The 23295-nt window shown below is 36.0% G+C and overlaps 1 protein-coding gene across 3 annotated transcripts in view; it reads left to right on the forward strand.

The window, feature by feature from the left end:
- The window catches only part of grip2b (glutamate receptor interacting protein 2b), a 159223-nt gene that overhangs the window by 83384 nt on the left and 52544 nt on the right, over positions 1–23295 (forward strand). For all 3 annotated transcript variants that reach the window (XM_088917300.1, XM_088917297.1, XM_088917299.1), the window contains exons 2-3: positions 15667–15747; positions 21056–21191. In XM_088917300.1, the coding sequence (XP_088773426.1) occupies positions 15667–15747; positions 21056–21191 (217 nt within the window). The remainder of the gene's footprint in view (positions 1–15666; positions 15748–21055; positions 21192–23295) is intronic.

Raw genomic sequence — 23295 nt, forward strand, 5'->3', positions numbered from 1 at the left:
AGCCTTCACTCTTGATGCGTGCTGTCACAGTTTGTTTTATACTGTACAAGCACTTAGCAATATGAGTTTATTAAATAGCTTCTTATAAAAGGCACTGAATTAGCTCTGGACTCCTTGCCTAGTTGTATCTATAATAATTTCTCTGGATTTTTCAATTGCATACACTAAATAAGCAGCACGGTATCATTTGCTTAGTAGCAAAGCTTAGCAAGTCATGCTACACTACGTTTCCTAATGCTCTCCCAGCGGGAATGAACTTGCTATATTGAATAATGACTGTTCCAGAAATTATTGTACCATCGAAATAACAGAAGCCATTAACCAAACCAGCTTCCGTCTTGGAAGGTGGTGATGAAAATATCAGTAGGGCTTTGTTGATTATAGCTTGTTGCCATATCGATAAGGGTGCTTAGAAATTGTGAAAGCACAATAAAATAGTCTACTCTTACTTGGGGGCATTACATGAGAATTAGAAACAAACTTCTGATTTACACTTGTGTGTTTCTCCTGGAGGTTATTAATAGATCAAATCATAACGTCCTTTCTTTGGAGTTCAGGTAACGCCCAGCATTTTTGGACATCTCCAGTTCGACTGAGCTGTGTCATGAGCTGACTATGACTGTATACTGTAGATCACGTGGCAGAGCTTGATTAAAATAAGATGCGTTGATTAGACTATCTTTGGCATGCTGCATGTCAGTAGCCATTCTGGTTTTGTTAGGTGTCGATAGTTTTGCAATGGTTTGAGAGACAAAAATCAAAATCAGTACCATCTCGAAGTGAACTGGCACTATGGTAGTTGCTGGATGAGCACTATTCGCTTTAAGGATGCATAATAACTGACATTACACAGGCTAAGGACATTTTTATAGCCACTTTTTTCACAAGTTACTAGTAGTAGCAATCTCAGCTGATCGGTCTGGACATTCCTTGAAAGATTTGATGGAATCAGTTTGAACAATATGATTTGTGTATCTTGTTCCAGACCCTCAACAGTTTTGTTTCTATAAAGACATGCTTCCTGTTCACATTCTTAAATTAACCACCTACCACCTTGTCGACAGTGCATAGTCCTTATGAATCAATTGCCAGTTTTTTTTATCTAAAAAAAAAGATAAATGTATTCTTTTTTATAGAAAGTATGTTAATCGAAGATCTGTTGTTCTGCAGTAGAATTTTGTCTATTTAATTATTATAATATACTGTATTACATGCAGTATATTATATAAATAATTATATTTTTATTTTAGATGTGGAAATAAACTGGCAGAGGTTCCCTGTTGAAAATTTGAATATGAGTTCCTCAGCCTTTGTAAAATGTCATAGATGACTATCATCAGTGACTACAATACTAAGAATATGATTATTAATAATCAGCATTAATGATGTAATATTTAAACAGGATTTTAAACCAGGGATACCAGTCAGGTCCTTGTCAGGTGATTTGTGAGCCCCCTGTCTTGAAAGGAGTTTTGACACCTTTTAATCAGAAATTCACACAATTACCACACTCATTGTGAAAATCATGTAACTTACATATAGCCAAAATCTGCTTTTCACATTTGTGCTAAGCACAACATAGATCTCCACATACAGTAAATATGCTGTGGAAGTTCATATATTCACATTATTAAAATAATAACTTTAAATAATAATTATTTATTTTGTATTCCGCCCATTTTCAGGCTACTTCAGCTGGTGAGAATCACATTGGTTTTTTTTATTACAAACCTGTTATTAAATGTATAATCCCCAAAATCCAGGAGAGGATTTGCTACATTAATTTGGAGTTAACAATAAAAGATAGAGGTGGAGTGGAGTATTGGGTGCTGCTACAGATTCAGTGTCAAAGCTTTGCAAGATATATTAGTATTATACAATGAAGCCAACCAGAAGAAAATATGCAGAGTTTTGTTTTGTTCCTTTGTTTCACATGATACGGAGTTGAATCTGTATATAACCTGACCATTAATATAGATATGAAGCTGTTTAATAGGCTTCTGCATTTCCATCTATTTCTGTGAGGGTCTTACCTAAATAAAATGTATTTGATGTCTAATTGCTGTGGATTTCTGTAGGAATAATTTTAGAATTTTACAACAAGAAGCCAGGAAGTCAATACTACAGCACTGACAGTTTCAGCTTTTTCCTTTAGGAGTTATTTTTTTAGAAATCATACTGTTGGAAACTACATTTTTCACACACTTGTAACCTATATAATTGGAAATTTATACTTTTGTAACATTTAGCTTTGCACAGACCTTTCTAAGCCTAGCTGTGTTTTCTGTGTTGGCAGCATTCATATACCAGATAATCTGGTTTACTACTCCTTATGTTCCACAAGTGGTATACTGTAAATATACAATACAATAGATTTTTGGGAAAGTGAAGTAGTATTAAAACAGTTCATTTAAATTTATTCCAAGCAATAACAATTTACTATTTTCTTATCATTTAGAGACCCGGACAATGACTGTTTTAGGCAGACTGCTCTTGTATGCGTACTGTATATAGAAACAAGTCTTTTGGCCATATTAAAATTAAATTGGGGCTTTTCAAGAGACAGAAACTTTGGCAAGGATAGAGAAAATGTGACACCTCTTAAAGCTGGACTGCAGCTCCAACATTGATAACATACTGTATTCTTATGCCAGCAGCCATATCACTCTGCAACTCACAACTGGCAGCCCACTGAAGCTAAGCAGGTGTGAGCCTGGTCAGTACCTGGATGGCAGACCTCCTGGGAAAAACTAAGGTTGCTGCTGGAAGAGGTGTTAGTGGGGCCAGCAGTGGGGGGCTCACCCTGCGGTCCTTGTGGGTCCTAATGCCCCAGTATAGTGACGGGGACACTATACTGTAAACAGGCGCCGTCCTTTGGATGAGACGTAAAACCGAGGTCCTGACTCTCTGTGGTCATTAAAAATCCCAGGGTGTTTCTCGAAAAGAGTAGGGGAGTAACGCTGGCGTCCTGTCTAAATTTCCCATTGGCCCTTATCAGTCATGGCCTCCTAATAATCCCCCTCTATGAATTGGCTTCATTACTCTGCTCTCCTCCCCACTATGCCTGCCGTCGCATCATCCAAGTGGATGCTGCACATTGGTTGTGGTGGAGTCTTCATTACCTGTAAAAGCGCTTTGAGTGGAGTGTCCAGAAAAGCGCTATTTAAGTGTAAGCAATTCTTCTTCTTCTTCTTCTTCTTCTTCTTCTTCTTCTTCTTCTTCTTCTTCTTCTTCTTCTTATATTCTTCTACTTAACACATACAGTATAGCATACAGTATATATACACATATACTGTATATGCTTCTCACAAGAGGTTAGTCCAAAACAAAACATTTATACCACAGAAGTCAGACTAACACAAAATATTTTTGGTGCTTTAAATCTTAAGATGTTATGTATTTTACTCTGTTTTTATTGTATTAGAATGATACCTGTTTGTATTTATGTATTACAGACATACAGTATTCTATAATTTAGAATTATTTTGTGGTAGATAAGGCCATTTGGTAAGCAATTAAAAACAAATATTCTATTTAATGCATAGACAGCAGTGCTGCATTTTTCAAAACCACAGCCTTATTTGTTTCAGCACTTAGTTGCAGAGTTTCAAAATATTGCTTAAAAATATAGATATGTTTTCATACTGTAGTGCCTCTCTCTCTAGACATGTGTTTTTCTTTCCAATATACAGTAAAGTCTCATTACTTTTCCTTAAGCTTTGAGTAATGAATAGTTTGCTTTTGTTTTAAAAAAATGCTTTTTATTTCATAATGCAGAATACTACATGTAAGTCACTGTGTCGTCCAGTAAGTAGGAGTCCATCATAATATATATATTATATAATGTAATATATAATATATCAAAATATATGGAAAATACACTAACAAAACTCAGTTGTATAACATATTCAGAACGTATTTTGGTAAGAGCGATTACAAATGAGAAGAGCCCATTCAGCCCATTTAGCCCTTTAGCAGTTAATAGCTTATTGATCCAAAGTTCTTATACAGCTGTTTCTTGAAGAGAGGCAAGGAATCAGTTTCACCCACATGGCTGGGTAGCTGAGAAGTCTCCACCAGTAAAAGTTTCTGATTCTCCCAGAATTGTCAGATTGTCTGTGAGTAAACCCTAGAGAGTTTGCATTCTCATTCCAATCAGTCAGTCAGTCAGTCAGTCATTTCTACAAACAGCCTCTGCTATGGTGTTTTCATCTTCTTGATTATGTCCATTTTGTAATAGTGACTCCCAGTGAAAATTGTGTTCATTCTTGGAGTTTTGCAGTTAAAATGTTTAAACCGTGGGAAACATTATTCTGCAGTATTACTTACAGTAGTATTATTGTTGTTGTCAAGAATTTTAGACCTGTAAACCAACATACTTGGAGAAGATTGAAGATTGCAATTAGTTTGTTTCAGAAATACACCATAGTATTCTGTGGTCAATCACAGTAGGTTATGTTGAGACATTGATCTCCACCTCAAAAGTTTTAACATTGGTGAAAGACCCAAAGACCAACTGAAAGTTGAGTAGGGCCCTGACAAAGAGCACTTAATAATGGGATGTTTCTGTAGTAGTTTGGGATTTAAATGCTTTTCTAAGAGTGTTTTACATTTATTGAAAAGCACCTTTAAATGAAATTCTGAAATCTTGCAACAACAAAAAGTGATCACTGCTTTACACTGTTCTAGTCCCACAAAGATATTGAAGCTTATTATTATTAATACTGTAGATGTCCTATAATATCACTCCTCTGTTCACTAGAATGCACTACCCATTTTTGCACAACTATTGTGTCAAGGTTCTCTGAAGGAAAATGTAGCTGTCATTGTCTTCATATTGTGCTGTAGGTTTGATATTGAACTCTTCCCCCAGCCAAAAACCTGTCCTAAACTGCAGTCAGGATGGCATTCAAAAGAGTATGCTAAATGTAGAACTTTTGTGCTTGTCTAATTTCTCTAAGTCCAGATCAATTCCTGTTAAGCTTAGAAAATTCTGTTTAAGTGAAAACAAATCACACAATCATCTTTTTTATGTGCCTTCTTTTTCCCGCCCTTGACTTACTACCTTAAATCCTTAAAAAGAGTTATGTTCTCAAAAACAGGTGGCAGTGTTTCTCTGGGACAGAGAGTGTATTCCATACAAATGAAAATGTGTTCAATATGACTTCTCTGGAATTTAAGAAGTATCACTGGAGACATGGTTTCAACTTTTGTTACCTTCCTATTTATTCCCATGCTTTTGTTCAAAAAGGAGAAGGAGCCTGGCTAACATCTGCTGATGTTACACAATGTTGTTTTTTTGTTCCTGTTACCATTGTTGAGGAGGAATGAAGGTAATGCTTAGCAATTGCAACTTCTCCTTAAGTTCTCTCCCTCATTTCTACAGAAATCCCCTCTGTTCCATTACCAGTGATAAGTGCCTCTCCCACTCTGACCCCTCCTTCATGTGTTTATCAGGGAGCAGCTGTAATAATCCAGGCTGCCTCTCAGATATATTGCGGTGGCACTGATAAGGAACAGCAGGTAATAAATAGCGCCTAGCAGGCTTTTTGTAATGAATATGATTTCCTCTTACTGTGAGGGGTTGATGGAAATGATTAGATTGCCCGATTCGAAACAGTTCTTTTGTTTGGGTTTTTAGAATTTTTTGTGATTGCAAGTCTTTGTGCAGTTTTTTTTAATTTTTCAAATGAGATGTCAGATCACCCATATGTTAATAATTTTGAACAGTGTCGCATGCTGTACGTTGTTTAGACTTAGTGTTCCACTTCTATGTAGTGAATCACCCTGCAGACAAGAGAGCTGAGATTCTGCCTCATTATTATGAAGGGGTTGTTTTGCAATGCAGTTACATTTAGAAAATTCCACATTTGCAAAATCATGAAAAGAAGCACATTCTCTTTGGACTACATCTAACAGATTTTTTGAAACAGCTTCACAGTCTGCCTGGCTGGCTTCTTTTAACTGCCAGATGTGATGCATGCTTCGCTAAATTAAATTTAGTTCCACCTGCCCATAATGAACAACCTGTCTCCAGGTTTAGGTGTCTACAGCCACCATTGAAAATAGAAAAATAAAACAAAAACAAGAGCTGAATTTCGAACTCACTCTTTTATTTGGTCACTTGGATGTCTTTGTAAATAAAAGAGCTTGAAGAATATAAACCGCTAAGCATGTATAAACTGAAGTGGAATTGATCAAGACTTATGCATAACTCGTTTTTTTCCCATTGATTAGTAAACTCTGATACTTGCTTATTATACAGTTGAACTGCAAATGCTGGTTTGCAAAATGGAGACCTGTGCTAAGGGATTTCTCTCACATCTCTGTAATGACCTTATATTCATTCTGTTATCACCATAGCAGACTGCTCCATCTGTAGAGGCATCAGAGAGGCAGCTTTGGACAAAGAAAATCAAAGAGACTAGTTTTCAGCATGCAGTAGTCATACAGTAGTAGTAAAAACAAAATCTACAGTATGAGAATTGATTAAGGACAAGGACTGAACTACTGTAGAAGCCATTGCAAAACATACTTTATTTGTTCCAATGTTAAGAAGAATAAATTAGTAAGAGCAGCTAATCCAACAGGAGACATTACATAGAGGATTGTAGAACTGCAATCATCGTCCTAGCCATGTGGTTGAAGTTGATTCTCTGTGATCCTTTAAGAAATAGGTAGATGAAGTTCTTGGCCTTCTACTGGGAGCCAAATGGACAAGATGAACTGAATAATTTCCTTAGTTTGGAAACTTTCTTTTCTAACGTTGACCTTCTGTCTTCTATAGCCAGAGCATTCTTTATAATTCCCAGGTACTCTATCATCATTTTGTAGCTGTTTTTATTTGTTTTCTTTTCTCCCTTTCTCATGGCAACTTTAATGAAAATATAGATCCAGTGCATATTTCATTAAATGGGTGGGTGAGAGGAAGTAGTGATGCAGACACTGGGGGTGTAGAATGCACTTTCATATGAAAGGTTACTAACATCAGACTTGTAGGCTCTATCAATACTTGAACCTCTGCCATGAATGATTTTTTAGACTCTGGGTGCTTACTCAGAGCAGTTAAACATAATTATAAGTTGTGAACGTCCAGTGAAAAAGGTGACAGCTTTGATTATTTTTTTAAAGATATTATCGGCAATTCCAGCAAAGCAAGGCACTTGGTAAATGTAATCATAATTGCGGTATGCCTTACGAAGCACAGATAGTCTGCTGTTGAAAATCCTTTTTACTCTCTATGAAACACATTAACAGTGGTTTTCAAAGTGTGGTGCCTCAGGGCAAAATGTGCTCCTACAGTAGTCTGATGAAAGTAAAAATAAATATTTAGAGGTGTAAAGCTAGAAAAAACATTGGCATGGATAAGACACTTGAATGTATGGGGGAATGAAAACATTGAACATGTTTTTCAATGGTGCACTTTCAAAACATAGTGGAACTGTGATTTTTTAATATTTTATATCTGCAACTGAATTTTACAGTAAGTATTTTAGCCTTTGGTGCAGTAAACTATTCTTTGACAGTAAGATCCTATACAGATTCCAAAGATATAACACACTAAATAGCAAAAAGTCTTTTCTTCAAACTGCAGGCTTTGAAAGTAGAAAATCTAATTTAACAGAATTTCTGCTGTGGCATATCCCTCATCCACAGTGAAAGATAAAGATCAAGACTTTGATCCTTACAAAAGATGTCTTGCATTTTAACTGTGCAGAAGTCCCATTCTTAAATTTCATAGATTGACCTCCACTTCCATCCTTCCCTCTTTACATTTTAAAATGCTCCTCATCTATTTATCCAAAATTGCTGTGCATGCAGTCTTAGAAAAATAGTGTTTGTCTTTCTCTGTAGATAAACCTAAATGCCTGATCATCAGTTGAGGGCAATATATGTGTAGGTTACTGTTGTTATTGCTATTAGCCACCAGCAGTACTGAAACTAATGGGAAATCAGAGCCAAGCAACTGTGCAGGCCTGAGAAATGTCTCTCTGATCTTGCCTACCTTCCTTGTGACATGAAATGAAATGTTATCATGCATGACTCAATAAGTAAGCCTTATTAACAGGTTATTAACAGTTATTAACAAGGTTACAATTATTGTAACATTAATGAAAGGAAACAAAAAAGCTTGCAGAGCTTCTGGGTGGCTTAATCAGTGAAGCCACTCTCATGGTGTGCTGATGGAACTCTATTATCTAGATGTCATAACTCTGATTCCGGATCATATCTGTGGCTTACTGTGACTCCCTAGATGAGTAGGAGTACAATTGAAAGAGCCATTTGAGTTAAGGATGTGATAAGTCTGCCTTCTAGACTTGAGATGAGTCAATTAGTGTGCTCTCAGCTTTTCAGCAAATAGTGACTTCTACAATTAGCCAGGTACAGTCAGGTTTGCAGTGAGATTGACGAGAGGTACACATCACTGTGCAGGTGTGTGATTTGGAGGAGCATGTTCACATTTCATTCTCTCACTAGTAGTAAAGAGTCACTTCTGGAGATCTGAACCTTAAAACAATTTGTGTTTCCAAATTAAGTAAATGTAATTATAAATGTATATTTAATTTGGCAATTGCCTGAATAACTATAACAAACTATAACAAATTTGTGTTCCCAATTGATTAATATGTTCATCCTTCTATCGTTAATCATCCTTTACAGTATATCTCAGTTATAGAAAACACTAATAGTTCACAAAATCGTCTAGGATTCACTGGACAAAAGGGTTAATAATGACACAAAAGTGTGTATTGGCTGGTATAATTTTATTTGTGAGGCTATAAGACTGAGATAATTATTTTTTAAATTTTCATAAAGGATTTATATGATTTTATTTAAGGAAAAATGTTTACTATAAAAACAAGACTCCAGAGCAGGCAAAGAAGACCTTCCAGGACAGAATCTAACCCAGGACCCATACGCTATGAGATAACAGTGCTAACCACTGTTTCACCTGCTCATCCTAAACATCTTCCATAAATATTGTAGTACACAATTAATAACAAGAACTTAGTTCTTTCCAAATTAGTTTGGAAAAGGTTGAAACATTTATACACTCCTTTACCTGTAAATATTTTGCAGAGGCATTTTACAGATAATGAGCATTATTGTTTTAACGGCCATTCAAAGGCAGTCTGGGCATGGGGTAATTTTGTAATTGAATGTCCATATCATATCAATCCACAATCAAATCATATTTGAATTTGAATGTATTTCAAAAGGATTTAAAAAAATATTTCTATATTAAACTTCATTGTATGATCCATTATTGTTGAATTCATTGGTAACTGACACCATTTGCTGGTTAGTGGGCTCACCATACTGTACCAAAGAGCAGTACTCCACATGCTTGCACAGAAGGGGTAGATCCAAAGTACACCTCTTTTGAAATGTCAAGAGTCCCACCTGTGTATGACTGTACTAGACAACAGCTGGTTTATGCTACTGTACATCCAAAGCTTGAACCTGTGATTTATGGACATTTGTAGTACACATGGTCACCTTTAATGGTTGAGCTACCAACTTTAATAAAAACTGCAGATTGCACTGACTGCAAAATGGGATAGATAGGCCAAACTGCCTCCTCTCATTTGTAATCTTTCTTATGTAAAGTACATTTTAATTATTTTTGTTTTTTGTTAAGCATGCCTTATATAGGGTTTGAGGCCAAGACTGGTTCTTTGCAAAACACAGATGTTTCATTGCATTTCTTTTTCCTTTGAGCATTAAAACAACAGATGTAAGTGCATAAGTCAGCAAATAGTAGGAAATCCGTTTTAGAAATTTATTAGGAAGAATTGAAATATACAGTAATTCTTTAATGAAAAGAGCAGTGTCTGCCAATGGTGTCCCTGCTGTTACATCCATCTCTATACAACAATAAAACAATCCACAAAACAAAAATAATCTTTTAATACTAAATGAGCATTCAAGGCGGGCTGGGGTGTTTTAGAGTCTCCGTTAAAAGTAGGCCGACAGGGAGAGTCTGTGTGGTTCAATTAGTCCTTGTAAGGCAGTGTTCGGGGGGGGCCCTGTGCAGGCATATCATCAAGGCAGCAGACATGTTCCTCTGTATTGTTCTTAGGCGGTCCCAATGCAGATAATGAGGAGTGTAATTAAGGCTTAAATGTGCTGTCTGAATAAAAGAGAGCTTTCTTGAGATTAGAACTGACATTTATCATCCTCATAAGTAGGGGAGGTATAATCGAAGGGGATAAAAGTCCCCCAAAAATGATGTTATCCATTCTAGGGAAAAGAGCCACTGCCATGACCAACATGGCATTAAATATTTGTACTGTAAGTCAAGTATTTAATTATATCCATTCACCTCCGTGTCAAGGCCTAGAGCACTAAAGTTGTAGTTTGCACTGCAGACATCCTGCAGAAAAATAAAGCACATACTGTAACATAATAGGAGGATGTTTGTATGATTGGGACTCATTTTATTTTGTGTCTGTGGTTTCAGGACTTACAGTATGTAGTGTCCATCAGAAATTTTAAGAGAAAGGGCCTAAACACTGTCCTTGTCTTTTGTCCATTTTTGTGGGTGTCAGAAGAAGAATTTCTGTCTGTAGAAAACTACTCACTGTATATTGCCAGGCTTTGTAAAAAAGACTTATTCTTATAATTTTATGATTCATTACAGAATCTAATTAAGGTTAACGCTGTGTAATAAAATGCTTTGCATTTGAGATCTTTAACAAGTGCAAATGGCATACAGTGTAAGATGGGAAGATCATTTTATAGCACAGTTAATTGAAGATTAATACATTTGTACATTGTGATTTACCATTTACATCAGTGTATGTAGGTAAATTGTTAATGACAATGAGTTTAGATTTTGTTGTTACTGTATGTTGCTTTGGGATAAAATGTTAACCAAATCTTAAAAGTTGCTAGTGTGGCAAAATGGAAGGGTTAAGTTCTTATACTGTAGCTCTGAACTTCCTCAGTTCGAGAAAGGAGACCAAAGTGAACTTTATTTCTTTTTAGTTCCTAAAAAGTGTATTGGTATGTGTCATTAAGAGGGATGAATTTGTTTTACAAAATGATTTAGAACAGAAGACATGAAAGTACAGTTACAGGATATTTATTTTGGCAATAAGATGAATACGCTATGTATTAGGGGTAAGTGTTCAAATATATACTTCATAGCCAATGCTGTATAAATAAAAAATTAGAAAAATAAAGCATTTCTTGCTCTGGGAGCTCTGAATAGCTCTGCATATATAATTGAAAATGCAGAAGAAAACTGGGCTGCTGATGCATCCTCAGAAAGGAGAATGAAACACTGATCTAAGCCTTCAAACTTTTAAATAAAATAATCAGCTGAAAAAGACCTGCTTGTCAAAATTGCCTAAACAAAGTGAACTTTGAAAACTTAACTTTGGGCTCACAGCCACACACAGAAATAAATGCAATTCCAGTCACATACCCTGTACCTGTTGGCCTAGATTATCATGCCCTCTATGTTTCCTCCCTCAAGAAAAATTGTATCACTTTAATCTTTATCTGTTTTTTAATCATGTTCCTGCAAGCAGTGTGGAGTATTGGTTAGGGCTTTGGAACTAGGGTGCTTCACAAAGATTGCTCCATTAGAATGCTCTGCTGTGTAAATTGGTACTCTTTCATGTGTTATTGTAAATGTGGTTTTGCCCTCGATTGACTTGTCTGGTTAAAGAAAGGTTTATTGAGATGTAAGAGATGGTCTGATTACTCTTTTAAGCAAGCTTGCTTATCCATCGCTTTTCATCTTTCAAGGTCATACTTTCATTTAATATTGGAGACACTGGCACATATCTTTTAACACTCTTGGTAAAGTACAACTTTATCTGCCACCTCTTCTCTTGGGGCAGTCATGTGGGATCTTCTTGTACATTAGTTGTTCTTTGCCCTGATGAGATGGTCTTTTTTGATGCTGTTGATGTACAGTACTGTCATGAGTTTGTAGTAGGAGTCCAGAATCATTCTGATGTCAAAGTTACTGTATACAGTATCTCCACACTGTACTGTATATTTTATATCTGTACACCACAACTGCCAGGAAGACTCATATGGATTTTTTTTGTGTAATAACTTCATAATCAGAACATACTATATTCCCACACAACTCAATTTCAGTTTTTTGGTTTACACTCATTTCCATGATAAGATAAATGAGGAAAAATTTGCTTCTGATGAACTGATATTCCTCAATAGGATAGACGCATTAAAAACTACACCAATTATATTTGTAATCTACATTTAAGACTATGAATCTTCAGGCTTGAATCACCCAAATTTTCCTGTGTTCTTCTTAAAAAAAATACAGACAATTACAGTCTCCTTGTATATTAGATCATTCTATACAGTATGAAAAAGGTTAGCAAGGGTTTGCTTGTGTGGTAAATCTTCCTAATCTGCAATAAACATGGTAATCTCCCTGAATTTCTCAGTAGTTTGTCTAAAGAAAATCTTAATTCCCTAGGCTATTGTCATAATTAATATCGTGAAATATTCGTGAACGTTGAAATATTCATCATTGATTGTTTTTTTTTCTTTCCTGGGACTGGGCGTGTTTTGAAATATGTGAACAGTATGTGTTTTTGAGGTTTTTTAAAACAGTTTAAGTACTGTATGAGAAATCAGTGTATAAAGTGTTTATGTGAGTATGTAAATGGACCATAAATACTCTAAGCTCCTGGTGAAAGTCTTCACATGGATTCCACAAGATTATAGACAGGCATTGTTTTTTTTAGCTTTTGAAATGATTGAAAGCTGGCAGCTGTTTTGTGTCATATGCTTCCTGCTCTGTATGAAAAGCAAGCCTTTGATAATTTAAAGATGGACGAGAGGAAAAAGATGACTCCGTTCTTTCGCAGTTACAGTAGGTAGAGTCATGATTAAATCCCTTCCTTTGATAGGTGAAGGAAAGACTTAAGCCCTCCACCAACGGGATTAAGGCAGTGCAAGACAAAATCCCATCACAGCAAATGCTGACATGCTCAAGTTGCCTTCAGGTCTGGGAATGTGGTAATCTGTCCATTACGCTGTGTCAGTAATACCTTTCACGGATGTGCAAATGAAAGATGCCCATGAATTTTCTGCTGCTTTCTGGTGCTGTGTTTTCTACTGCTTCACCTGCAGTTTATCATAGCTTTCTCTCCTTCACAAAATTCTGTTTTAAGCCTTTTTAGACCAGTTTGTGTAATGAGCTCTCTTAAATGTATCTCATTTAATTTAACGTTGTAGCTGTAGTTTACAACTTTGATGCTCCAAGTGTAGGATGCCTTTACCTAGTTACTTTAAAGATTGTTTTGGGGGAGTATTAGCCCATGTGCTTATACCGGTATATATGTAAACTTTAGTTTTTGTTAAATTGAAATATAATTGAAACTACTGTAGGTGTATTAAAAGTATTATTCATTTGAAAGTTAAATGCACAGGTAGATGATGTGAGAAATTAATCTTACTGTAGACATGATAACAAGATAACAAAATAACATCAGGATTGTCTAAGAAAGTTAAGAGTCAAACTGACAATTTTGTACAGTAAGTAGTTAAATTAACCATTGTTTCTAGTTAATCCAAGATTTCTCTGTGCCTGAGATGATATGTTAGGATGTCTGTATTTTGTGAATGTTGATTGGTAGTTTTCCTAATGCACTTTTCTAAATCTGCAAAAAGCCCAAGCCATTTTCTTTTGAAACCCTCCTTCTAATTCAGTGTGGTGTGTTGGTTTTGATGATGGCAGGTGTTGTGGGAAAGCAGTGTGTTAGATGAATTTGGATTTGAGTTTAAAGGACCCCTCAAAGTGAAGACCTTTGGCAGTTGCAGAGCAGGTGGCAGCAGACATTCAAACAGCACACTCAGACGCTACTAAGACTCGGTGACAAATGCTGTTTATAGGCTGTGATGTCATACTTGTCACCCCACTGCCAGAAACTGGTTACACTGCTGGCATGGCAAGGGGTGCCTTTTGGAAGTTTCAGAAGACAGCGTTGTCTTCATGCACTCTCAGCTCTTGGCAAAATCTGAACATCTCTTTCAATGGCGCTTGTGAAAATGGACTTCAGCTGCTTTAAACCTAAGAAATCTTCACAGAGGGTGCTGTGGCAGGAATGCTAGTAAAGTCATCAGCAGGGGTCTCAGAAGGTATGGAAGCATTTCAGGAAAGATACAGGGGAGTTTCCACATAACCGCAATGAATGAAATTAGTAACATTTGATTCCACGCATTTAATACCATGAAAATTATTGGAGATGTTAGGTTCCACACATTTCTTGCATGGATATTGTAGAAATACTGTAAAACAAAACACAAATATTTTTTCTGCCTTATATCATAAACAGATAAACAGCCTCAGGGCACTTTTCTGTTCTGTGAAAATGTTGAGTTGAATGCCAATGATACATACAGCACTGTATACTGTAAAGCCATGTATGTAGAATCTTTAGTATTAATTCTGGAAACAGCATTTTCCTGGATTTTGAAAGTAGAATAAACTGTTCTGGCGTAAAGCATTTTCTTTTCCGAATGTAGGAAATAAAGGGGCTGTTGCTTACTTCCCTTTAAAAATATTCCGTTTTGGAACCAAACTTTTTTTTTCACTCATGTCTGCCACCTTACACATGGCTTCATGCATGCATTATCGTCTTTGTCAGCGTGCTAAAAAGAGCCAAAGTGTGAATAACTTTTTTCACACTTCCATTGCAAACTTTACCAAGAAGGAATTCATTCCGTTTGAACATCTGTTCAAATCGTAGGAGTTTCAGTTAGGAAGGAGAAATATAGTCAGTAATTCTTGCCATGAAAACATAAAATTAACGTTTTAAAAAATCTTCTTTTTTAAGTCAGTTTGGAGTTTTTTGTATAGTTAACTGAAAATAAAAACATTATCTGACCACTTGTGTAATAACAATTATGTTTCCAACGCTTGACCTGAAACATTTTGTACAGTAAATCAGCAGCTTCCCCCCTCCCCCCCCCACACACACAGCAATTTTAGCATTTTTGGAATATTAGAATTGTTACACTGTGTATGAGTAGATCATTTGATTTTAGCTTACAAACTCTGATGTTCCCAGAATATGGTGTGAAAGGGAGATTTTGTTTATACTGCACTTTCTTTGCACATCTGTGCAGTTAATGAAACCAAGGACCGCAAGATACTGCGTCTTGCTGTAACCCAACGGCAATTAGATCAGAAATATTGAAATTGAAGGCCAAGTACTTTAGAATAGATGTTGATGAGCAGTCATGATCCTAACTCATACTGCACAGTATATACGAGTTAAAAACAAAGCTAGGCTTAACCAAAACCATTTTCTGAGCAAATCAGTTTCATAGATATGGTTAGAATATGGAAATGGCAAAAGAACAATTATTTTAGATTTAGTTTTTAAATTTTGAATCCACATGACCAAAACTTCTTGCAGACCCTTAATATCAGCTATGAATTACATCTGCCACTGTCAGGACCTTGGTGATACACAATGCTTAACAATTTCTACTTGCCAAATAATAAGTGATTTGATTTTTTTTTTGTATTTTCCTTTGGCTCAGGCAGGAAGTCCACTAGAGCAGGGCCAGTGCCACCAGGTGAAGGTTTTTCCCTTGAATACCTGCGCCTGTTGCACGCCCCTGCTCCATGGGCGTGTAATTCTAATCTTTCCTTCCGATTTGCAGATGATGGCCCTTACTCAAAGGGGAACAAGGACCCTGCAGGGACAGACAATTCCCTGGCTTCCAGAAGACAGAGTATCCCAGGTACAATAAGACATTATTTCTCTCTGGTTAGTCTCTTTCTCCAGCTGGGATCTGCTTTACAACATTGCACTTAGACAGCTTGGGAAGTATGAGGAACAGGGCAATATTGTGACCTGAAACTGCAGATTCATGGCTGTGGTATCATTTGCATTTTGCCACTTACAGTATGTAATTCGTTGCATATATTTATTGTACCTGCAGGCTTTTACTTGATAGGTTCCCTCATTCTATGTACTGTCCCTGAAGTGAATTCAAGCGTCGTCTGCATTGGATTAGTGTACAGTTCAACTGTAGTAGTGTGTGCAATTCATTGCCATCATGTACTGTACCATGTAAAATCCTGTACTTTGCTTTGTGTCCGGTTGCTGTAAATAAACTGGAAACTTTTTTGTTAACTGATCCAGGTAGGTCATAATTACCTGCATATGTTTTTATTGAAAATATTAATAAAATAGGCTTAAGTACTGATACAGGATACAAGTAAGAAAACATTAAGATTTTCTGGGGTTCTCTTCGTGTTGCATATGGTTTCATACACCAGAAACCGCTTTGGAGTTGCAAGGATATTTAGAGAGAGTATGTAACCAAATGAAAGACTTTGACGCTTAAAATGTTTAGGAAGAAAGTGGAATACTGGTGTGTATTTTTTATTGAAACTACCAATACCAGTTTACATAATATGTTTATGTTCCTAAATTAATATTGTTTATGACCTTCAGACGCGTTATGCTCCTCATCTTTTTATGCTCAGCTACTAAAATTTCCCTTTAGTTGTAAAATTCCATATAAATATTCAATACTAAGCGGATTAAAACATGCACAGTAAAGAGATTAAATGATTAAATCGTTTCACTAACAACCAATGCACCATGAGTGCCCCTGTCGGTCATTTGGGCCAGCCAAATCACGTACTGCGGTACACCGCGGTGGACTGTGGGTACTTGCGCTCGGTACAGGGTTGTACCGTGCATTTTGAATGGCTGCATCTGTATGTCAATGTAGATGCATACAGTATATGTAACTAATAACTAATAACTAATAAATGCAGTTATTAGTAGTATACCTTTAAGGTAACAAATGGCAATTGAATAAAAGGAGTTTACAATTACTACAATGTACATTAGCAGTAAAAGAATGAAAATAAACACAGTTAGTCAGCAAATGCTGTTGAAAATGTGTTTGTTCATATGATGATGCTTGGATCCTAAGTGTAAGACATTACACCCAACATTACACCCAAAATGCCAATGTTTTTAATTCACATAATTCTGTTCCACAAGCAACAAACACACTAACAGACACCAGATTCTGAAAATAGTGGATTTGGATGTTTTAAGAACAGAAAATTGTTTATTGAAGTTTTATTTAAAATGTTATTTTAATATTTGCTCACACATACTGTACCTAGGATGTTTCTTTTGTGGCTGTACAATTTATCACAATAGATATTGCTAGCATATTTCTCACAGAAAAATGTTTTAAGATTTGCAAATGAGGAGCGAGCTGTAAAGTACTACTGCTTAAATGTTGTGAGAGCAAAAAAGGTCGTGTAACTGTGTGTGTACTGCATCTGTTTTGCTGGAAAATCACTTGTAAATTCTTTTGATATGTAAATTGAAAGGACTTGAGTGCAGATCTGGGTGCACTCATTTAGTGCTTTTTACAGTAACAGTGTTGCCACTGCTTGTGACAAATGTTCAAACATGCTAATAAAGAAACTGGAATTAGAATGCTGAAAGAGTTCTCTAAGGTTTCTCAAAAAACGCAAACAAGAGCAGGGTGTAAACTCACTGGGGTGATTAGAGGTTTATGAGTATGGTTCATAGAATTGAATTACATGTACTGTACATGAATGAGGCTGTTTAACACGGTTGACATACAGTACTGTAACCTGTGTTCCAGAAACCTGCATTTTATGGTTTAACCTTTAAAATAATGAAATTATGTTTATTTTTCATGTATATTATTATGTTCTTATATAATGTACAGCATTTATTATTATACAGTCATCTTTTCAAAGTGAGCATTATATTTTTAAAGGCAACAGAAATGAAGCCGAAAATGCCAACATTGTTGCATGTAAAGTTTAGACACGATATTATAAAACCTTTTAGCTTCAGGAATAACGCATTTAATGGAGAAATTAATTAGAAGTGTTAATATAAAATAAATGGAAGAGAACATTAAAATGTAGAAAGAAGATATTTTTAGATGCTCATGTCAGAATATAATTGCCATGTGACTAAGCACAAATATAACAGCTGGAAATTTAGCTCATCAGTTTAAACTTGCTTTGCCCTCAGCTGTTAAACCTTAAATTCACTTTTCTCTGGTGAGTAATGGGTTAAGAACATAAACTCAGCATGCAAAAACCAGAATGTGAGTCTTTCCAAAGATACAGATCTGAGCCTTTTAAACAGTCTTGAATCATTAGTTTTATGGTATTGCTTTCTGGTTTTAATAGTTTTGAAAGCTTTTCCCTATCAGGGATTCCACTTGAAGCATTTAATTAGTCACTACTAGAAACAGTAAATGTTATTATCACCTGCCTTTTGGTACTGTTCATTATTTTATGTATGTCCTAATTGCCTTTTCCACTGGAAAGGATTTTGCTTCAGACATGTTCAGAGCTCGAGTCACATAAAAATTAATGTATTCAACAAGCCATTTTCATTTAAAGAGAAGTATTTAGCAGGTCACATCTCTAACAGGAGAAAACTGATATACTGTAAGTTGTATCATTGTATAGTATTACAATAGTACTGAATAGTTTCTATTGTATATAGATTTATTAGGTACATCTGTATTCTGCCCAACAATGTTGCATGAAGTAGTTCAGGTGGGTAGTTGCGTCAGCATGCGTAGGCTGCAAAGGAACAAGTAATAGGTTTATTCCATGCTGAAAAGAGAAGAAACAAAACATAACTTGTTGAAACATTGTGTTTTCTTTCTTTTCTTTTTGCATAAATGCTGATATACTGATGAAAACCTTAGTGAAGTGAGGCAAGTGACAGAAAAATAGTCATTTTATTCTTTGTATTTTAAAACTCTCCTTACAGGGGCTGTGCAGTGAAATACTGGACACTATCTTTTCTTTCTTTTGTCTCTCCACTTGCAGATGTGTACAGTATTAAGCTTGGTTCACACTATATAATTTGCCTCACAGGACCAGCATTCATACAGACCAAATTAATTTCAGTTCAATTATGCTTCTAAAGATCCTGACCTCTTCTCTTTTAACAAGGCTTAAACCTGTCTGATGAACCAGTTATGACCCAGCTAGGAAGTGAATCTATCAAAAGTCATGTTAGCTCATTTGGGCATATGATTTGGTCACAGAGAGGGATAGTGTTTGTACTCATTTCGGGAAGGAATGCAACAAACTAATTAGACACTGTCCATTTCTAAAGATCTGTTATGCAGTCTTAACACTGGAATTTATATGGCATTTACATTATATTTTTTAATATGAGCATAACATGATATATTTATCAAATATATACTGTAAATTATTGTAATAAATTCTTCAGCCAGAAATGCAGTGTGCAGTATGTGTTCAGGTACTATTCCCGTTTTAATTTAATTTTTTTTGTTTCTCCTTTTGTAGTTTTGGGTTGAACAGTACAATGAAGCAGCATTGGCCTGAGGCAGTTTTGTCTTTTCAGTGTTTAAATTGTAGCTCTGTTTGACCTCACAAACCAATGTCTCCCTTTGAGCTCCCCACATCTAAAAATAGCACGTTGTTATATGAGTCAACTTTTAGCTACAGAATTCCTTTCCCTTTCTCCTGCAGTGGGAATAGGTATGCAATAATATGGAGAGGAATTTAATTCTAAACATGTACTCTGTTTTTGGAGCATTTATCAGTCTTTCGGCATTTACACTTTTATTAGATCCACATAGTTTTTTTTTTATTTCAACTCCAGAAGTTTCTAAAATCAAAATTCAGTGCTGTGTTCAGTAGCACTAATGAGTCTCATTGGTGATAGTCATGCTCAGAAATAATGTGTCCACATAATTTCTTAACCAGTTAATTGCTTGTCAGTGATCCTGTTAATCAAATCCAATGCTGTGCATCTAACTAATTTTCCACTACATTTAGCTTTTTATCCTTTAAACATGGTGATCACCAGATGGAATTTTCAAGAAGAGAATTTTAATAGGAACACAAAGTAGAAACCAGAAATCTTGCTAAATCTTGTTTCACAATAGCACTGTGGTATTCTTTGTTTTACCTTAACAGCTTAACATCTGTTTACAGCCTTACGGTAAAATGGCTACATGGAGGAAGCATGCAAAATACAGAACCTGGTAATTAGAAACTGTTTTCAGTCAGGAAAAGACTAAAACTCTGAATTGCTTCTTCTTGCACATACACCTTAGAAAAATAAGTCGATTTGTAATCGATTTTTACAAGAATATGTCTCATGAACTCCCTGCATTCCAGTAAAATCTGATTTGAAAGAGTGAAACTGAACTGTTTCTCAGTAATTTTACTCTTCATATCTCTTTGTGGAAAATGGAAGGACCCATCTTTTAATGCTTTACTTGTCTTGCCTTGGATGTTCCCCATGCTGACAATGATCGATCTCACGTCAATCTAGCTATCACTGGTTTAACCATACTTTACCTCAACAGATGGACTGATGTGATTATATTTACAATGTGTTCTTCTTTTTTTTAATTCTTATGTATTTCAAACAATTTTGATGCCGTCACTGATTTTGTAAATGTTCCTTAACCATACAAATAGGGCTTTCAATAAGTGGACAACAGGCTTTTAAATACTGGATTTATGTTGACTCATGGTCTACGATATACAGTAGTTTATTGGTTTTTTTAATTGTCAGGTTTTGCTTTACTAAACGGGTTCATTCCTTTTTCTCATTTTGATTGTTTTGCTCATTACAGAATCTGGTTATGGATCAGCGGTCTCTCTGTGTGACTTGACCTTACAATAGGTCAGCTGTGTCTGAACCTGCTTTTAGTAATTCTCCTGAACCAGTACCTCCCCTCATTGTGGGGGTCAAACTGAATGTAACAGCTGTCAACTAATCATAGTACTGGAACAAATATGTGTGTGTTTTGGGGGGGAGTTCCCAACATTTGTATTGTAAATGGTTTCAGTCACACAGTTCCTTATCAAACATGGTATTACTGTATACAGTAAGCTTGGGATGCTGCATACGTCTAGCTCCTACTAAGGAACTCAAGCTTCTTGGTTTATAAATATTTGCCTCTAAGCCCCAAGGCTCATTGATCGAGCCTGATGCTGACCTTCCTGCTTTGTCTGTTTGTGTTTTGGCAGAAGAGTTTCGGGGAGTCACAATTGTGGAGCTGATAAAGAAGGAAGGCAGCACTCTGGGGCTGACTATCTCTGGGGGGACAGATAAAGATGGAAAGCCAAGAGTGTCGAATCTGAGACCCGGCGGGCTGGCTGCAAGGTGAGATCTCAAGGATGCACTGACTGAGTGTAACTACTGTATTGTGTGATTCCTGCGATCTGCCTGTTGATGACCAGTTCTTTTCTTTGAAATACATAAAAAAGCAATTGGACAGACTTCTTTGGATGCATGCTATCCTGTGCGGTCTAAAAAAATTATGGAGCAAAAGAACAGAGCAACAATTTTCTGTACTAGCTGATAAGCGTACGTTGTGATTAATAAATATTCCATCCTGATTTAACATCAGCCTAACTTATTATAATAATATATACCTTGCATAGACAGATATGCATGTTTTAGCCACAGTTCCTATTACATCTTTAGCTCTGTAAGACGTGAAAACAGAAGATAAGCCTGAATTTGAAGACTTCATACTGTAATATTTAATATTTAAATATTAACTTTGAAATCTAAATATCAGCAGATTAATATGCTTGGATCATTTTTCAAACATGCACTCTTGAGGGCAATTTTATACAAATTATGCGATTTTAAATATTATGTGAGATATTTTAAAACTATGCCCCAGAATGCTGTAATTTTTGGAATACAGTTTATTCATATTGAACAATTTGTGGATCTTGGGAAATTACTAAAGATATTTAATATGACAAAAATCTTTGTATTATTATTTGAATCCTTTGTGTTTTAAAATAGTATTTACTTGGTTGTTGTTAATCTTGGTGCTGTGAAGAATGTTTCAAAACTTTGGTGTAATTTTGGTTTTAGGGAAAACCAAGAATAGTTCTTTACCGGATTCTGTTACAGGTCAATTCCAAAAGATTCCTCGGATATTTGTTTTTATCACTGTTAACATAAGAAAGCTCCATCTTAACATACATTTTTTTTGGTAAAGGTTTTGAGGAACAGAAGAATAGCTTTTCAAATAAACATTCGAATGGCAGTAGAGAGAAGCCACACTTGTTTAGGTTTTCAACGCCTTACATTTACCTCAGGGGAGCAGGCTTGATGTGCAGCAGCAGAACACAAAGCCTGATTTCCACCTGCAGCTGTGAGCATGATGAAGCTGAAGCGAAGGCTTACAGAGTCATTTCGATGAGGCCCTAAGCTGTGCAAAGACTCTTTACAAGAGTCCCTTGCCTGGTTAAGAACTGCGAGGCCGACTCTCTCACCCAGTGTCAACTTAGAACAAAAGACCACCCCGCTGTATTAAAAATAGCAGCCTAGATATACAAGTGATATGTACTGCATGTGGCACTACACCAAGCACGAAGTAGAACAAAAGGAACACCACATTATATGGCACAGGGGATTTGTACATATCTCTTTCAGTGTCGGTTTCCCTTTGCAGTCAGGGATGATTATCTTAGCTCTGGGCATGAAGATGCCTGATAAAGCCTGTTGGAGGTAGGTTCTGCTGCAGTTTAGACATGTGTTCCCAGGTAGAATGAGTGAGTGTACTGTGGATGTTCTGGTCCATGCCTCCCTCTTTCTGCTTCTCCCACTTTTCCCATTGTTACGCCAACAATCGTGGCCCGAGATCCTTGCAGAAAGATCTAGGGGGATTCATGGCAATCGTCTCGCATTATTCAGCCAGTGTTGCAATTGTTCATGTTAGCTTTGTGGATGTTTCTGAAGCACTGCGTCTGTTCTCTTGGTGAGCATACTGTATGCTTAGAAGATGTAACTGACCCAACAAAGTCGTAATGTTCATAATGCAGGGCTGAGGTTTATGGCCTAGGGAAAACTTCACTATCCAGTTTAATTGTAACACAATGCAAACAGTTCTGAATATGAATAATATTGTATATATGTTTAACGTACATGCATATAAATATGATAAGCACAGAAATGTAAATCTAAGAATATTTTAATTTTGCAGAATAGAGCTGAGAGTTTTTACAACAATGAGCATGTATTGTAATTATTTATAACCAGTTTGTTGTTCATCTATTCAGGAAAAAAATGTTCATTAAAAAAAAGGTGTCTGTTTTACCCTGTTAAAATAATTTTAGTTATCCTGCAAAACTCATTATTTCACATTTTCCATCATTTTCTATAGAGGCAATGATCAGCCACAGTAATACTAATACTACAGATTGACTACACTGTAAAGATAATAGTGAACAATGGCTTTAACATT

This window comes from Atractosteus spatula, chromosome 5, assembly GCF_055471065.1.
Source record: "Atractosteus spatula isolate fAtrSpa1 chromosome 5, fAtrSpa1.hap1, whole genome shotgun sequence".
In the NCBI taxonomy this organism is placed as follows: domain Eukaryota; kingdom Metazoa; phylum Chordata; class Actinopteri; order Semionotiformes; family Lepisosteidae; genus Atractosteus; species Atractosteus spatula.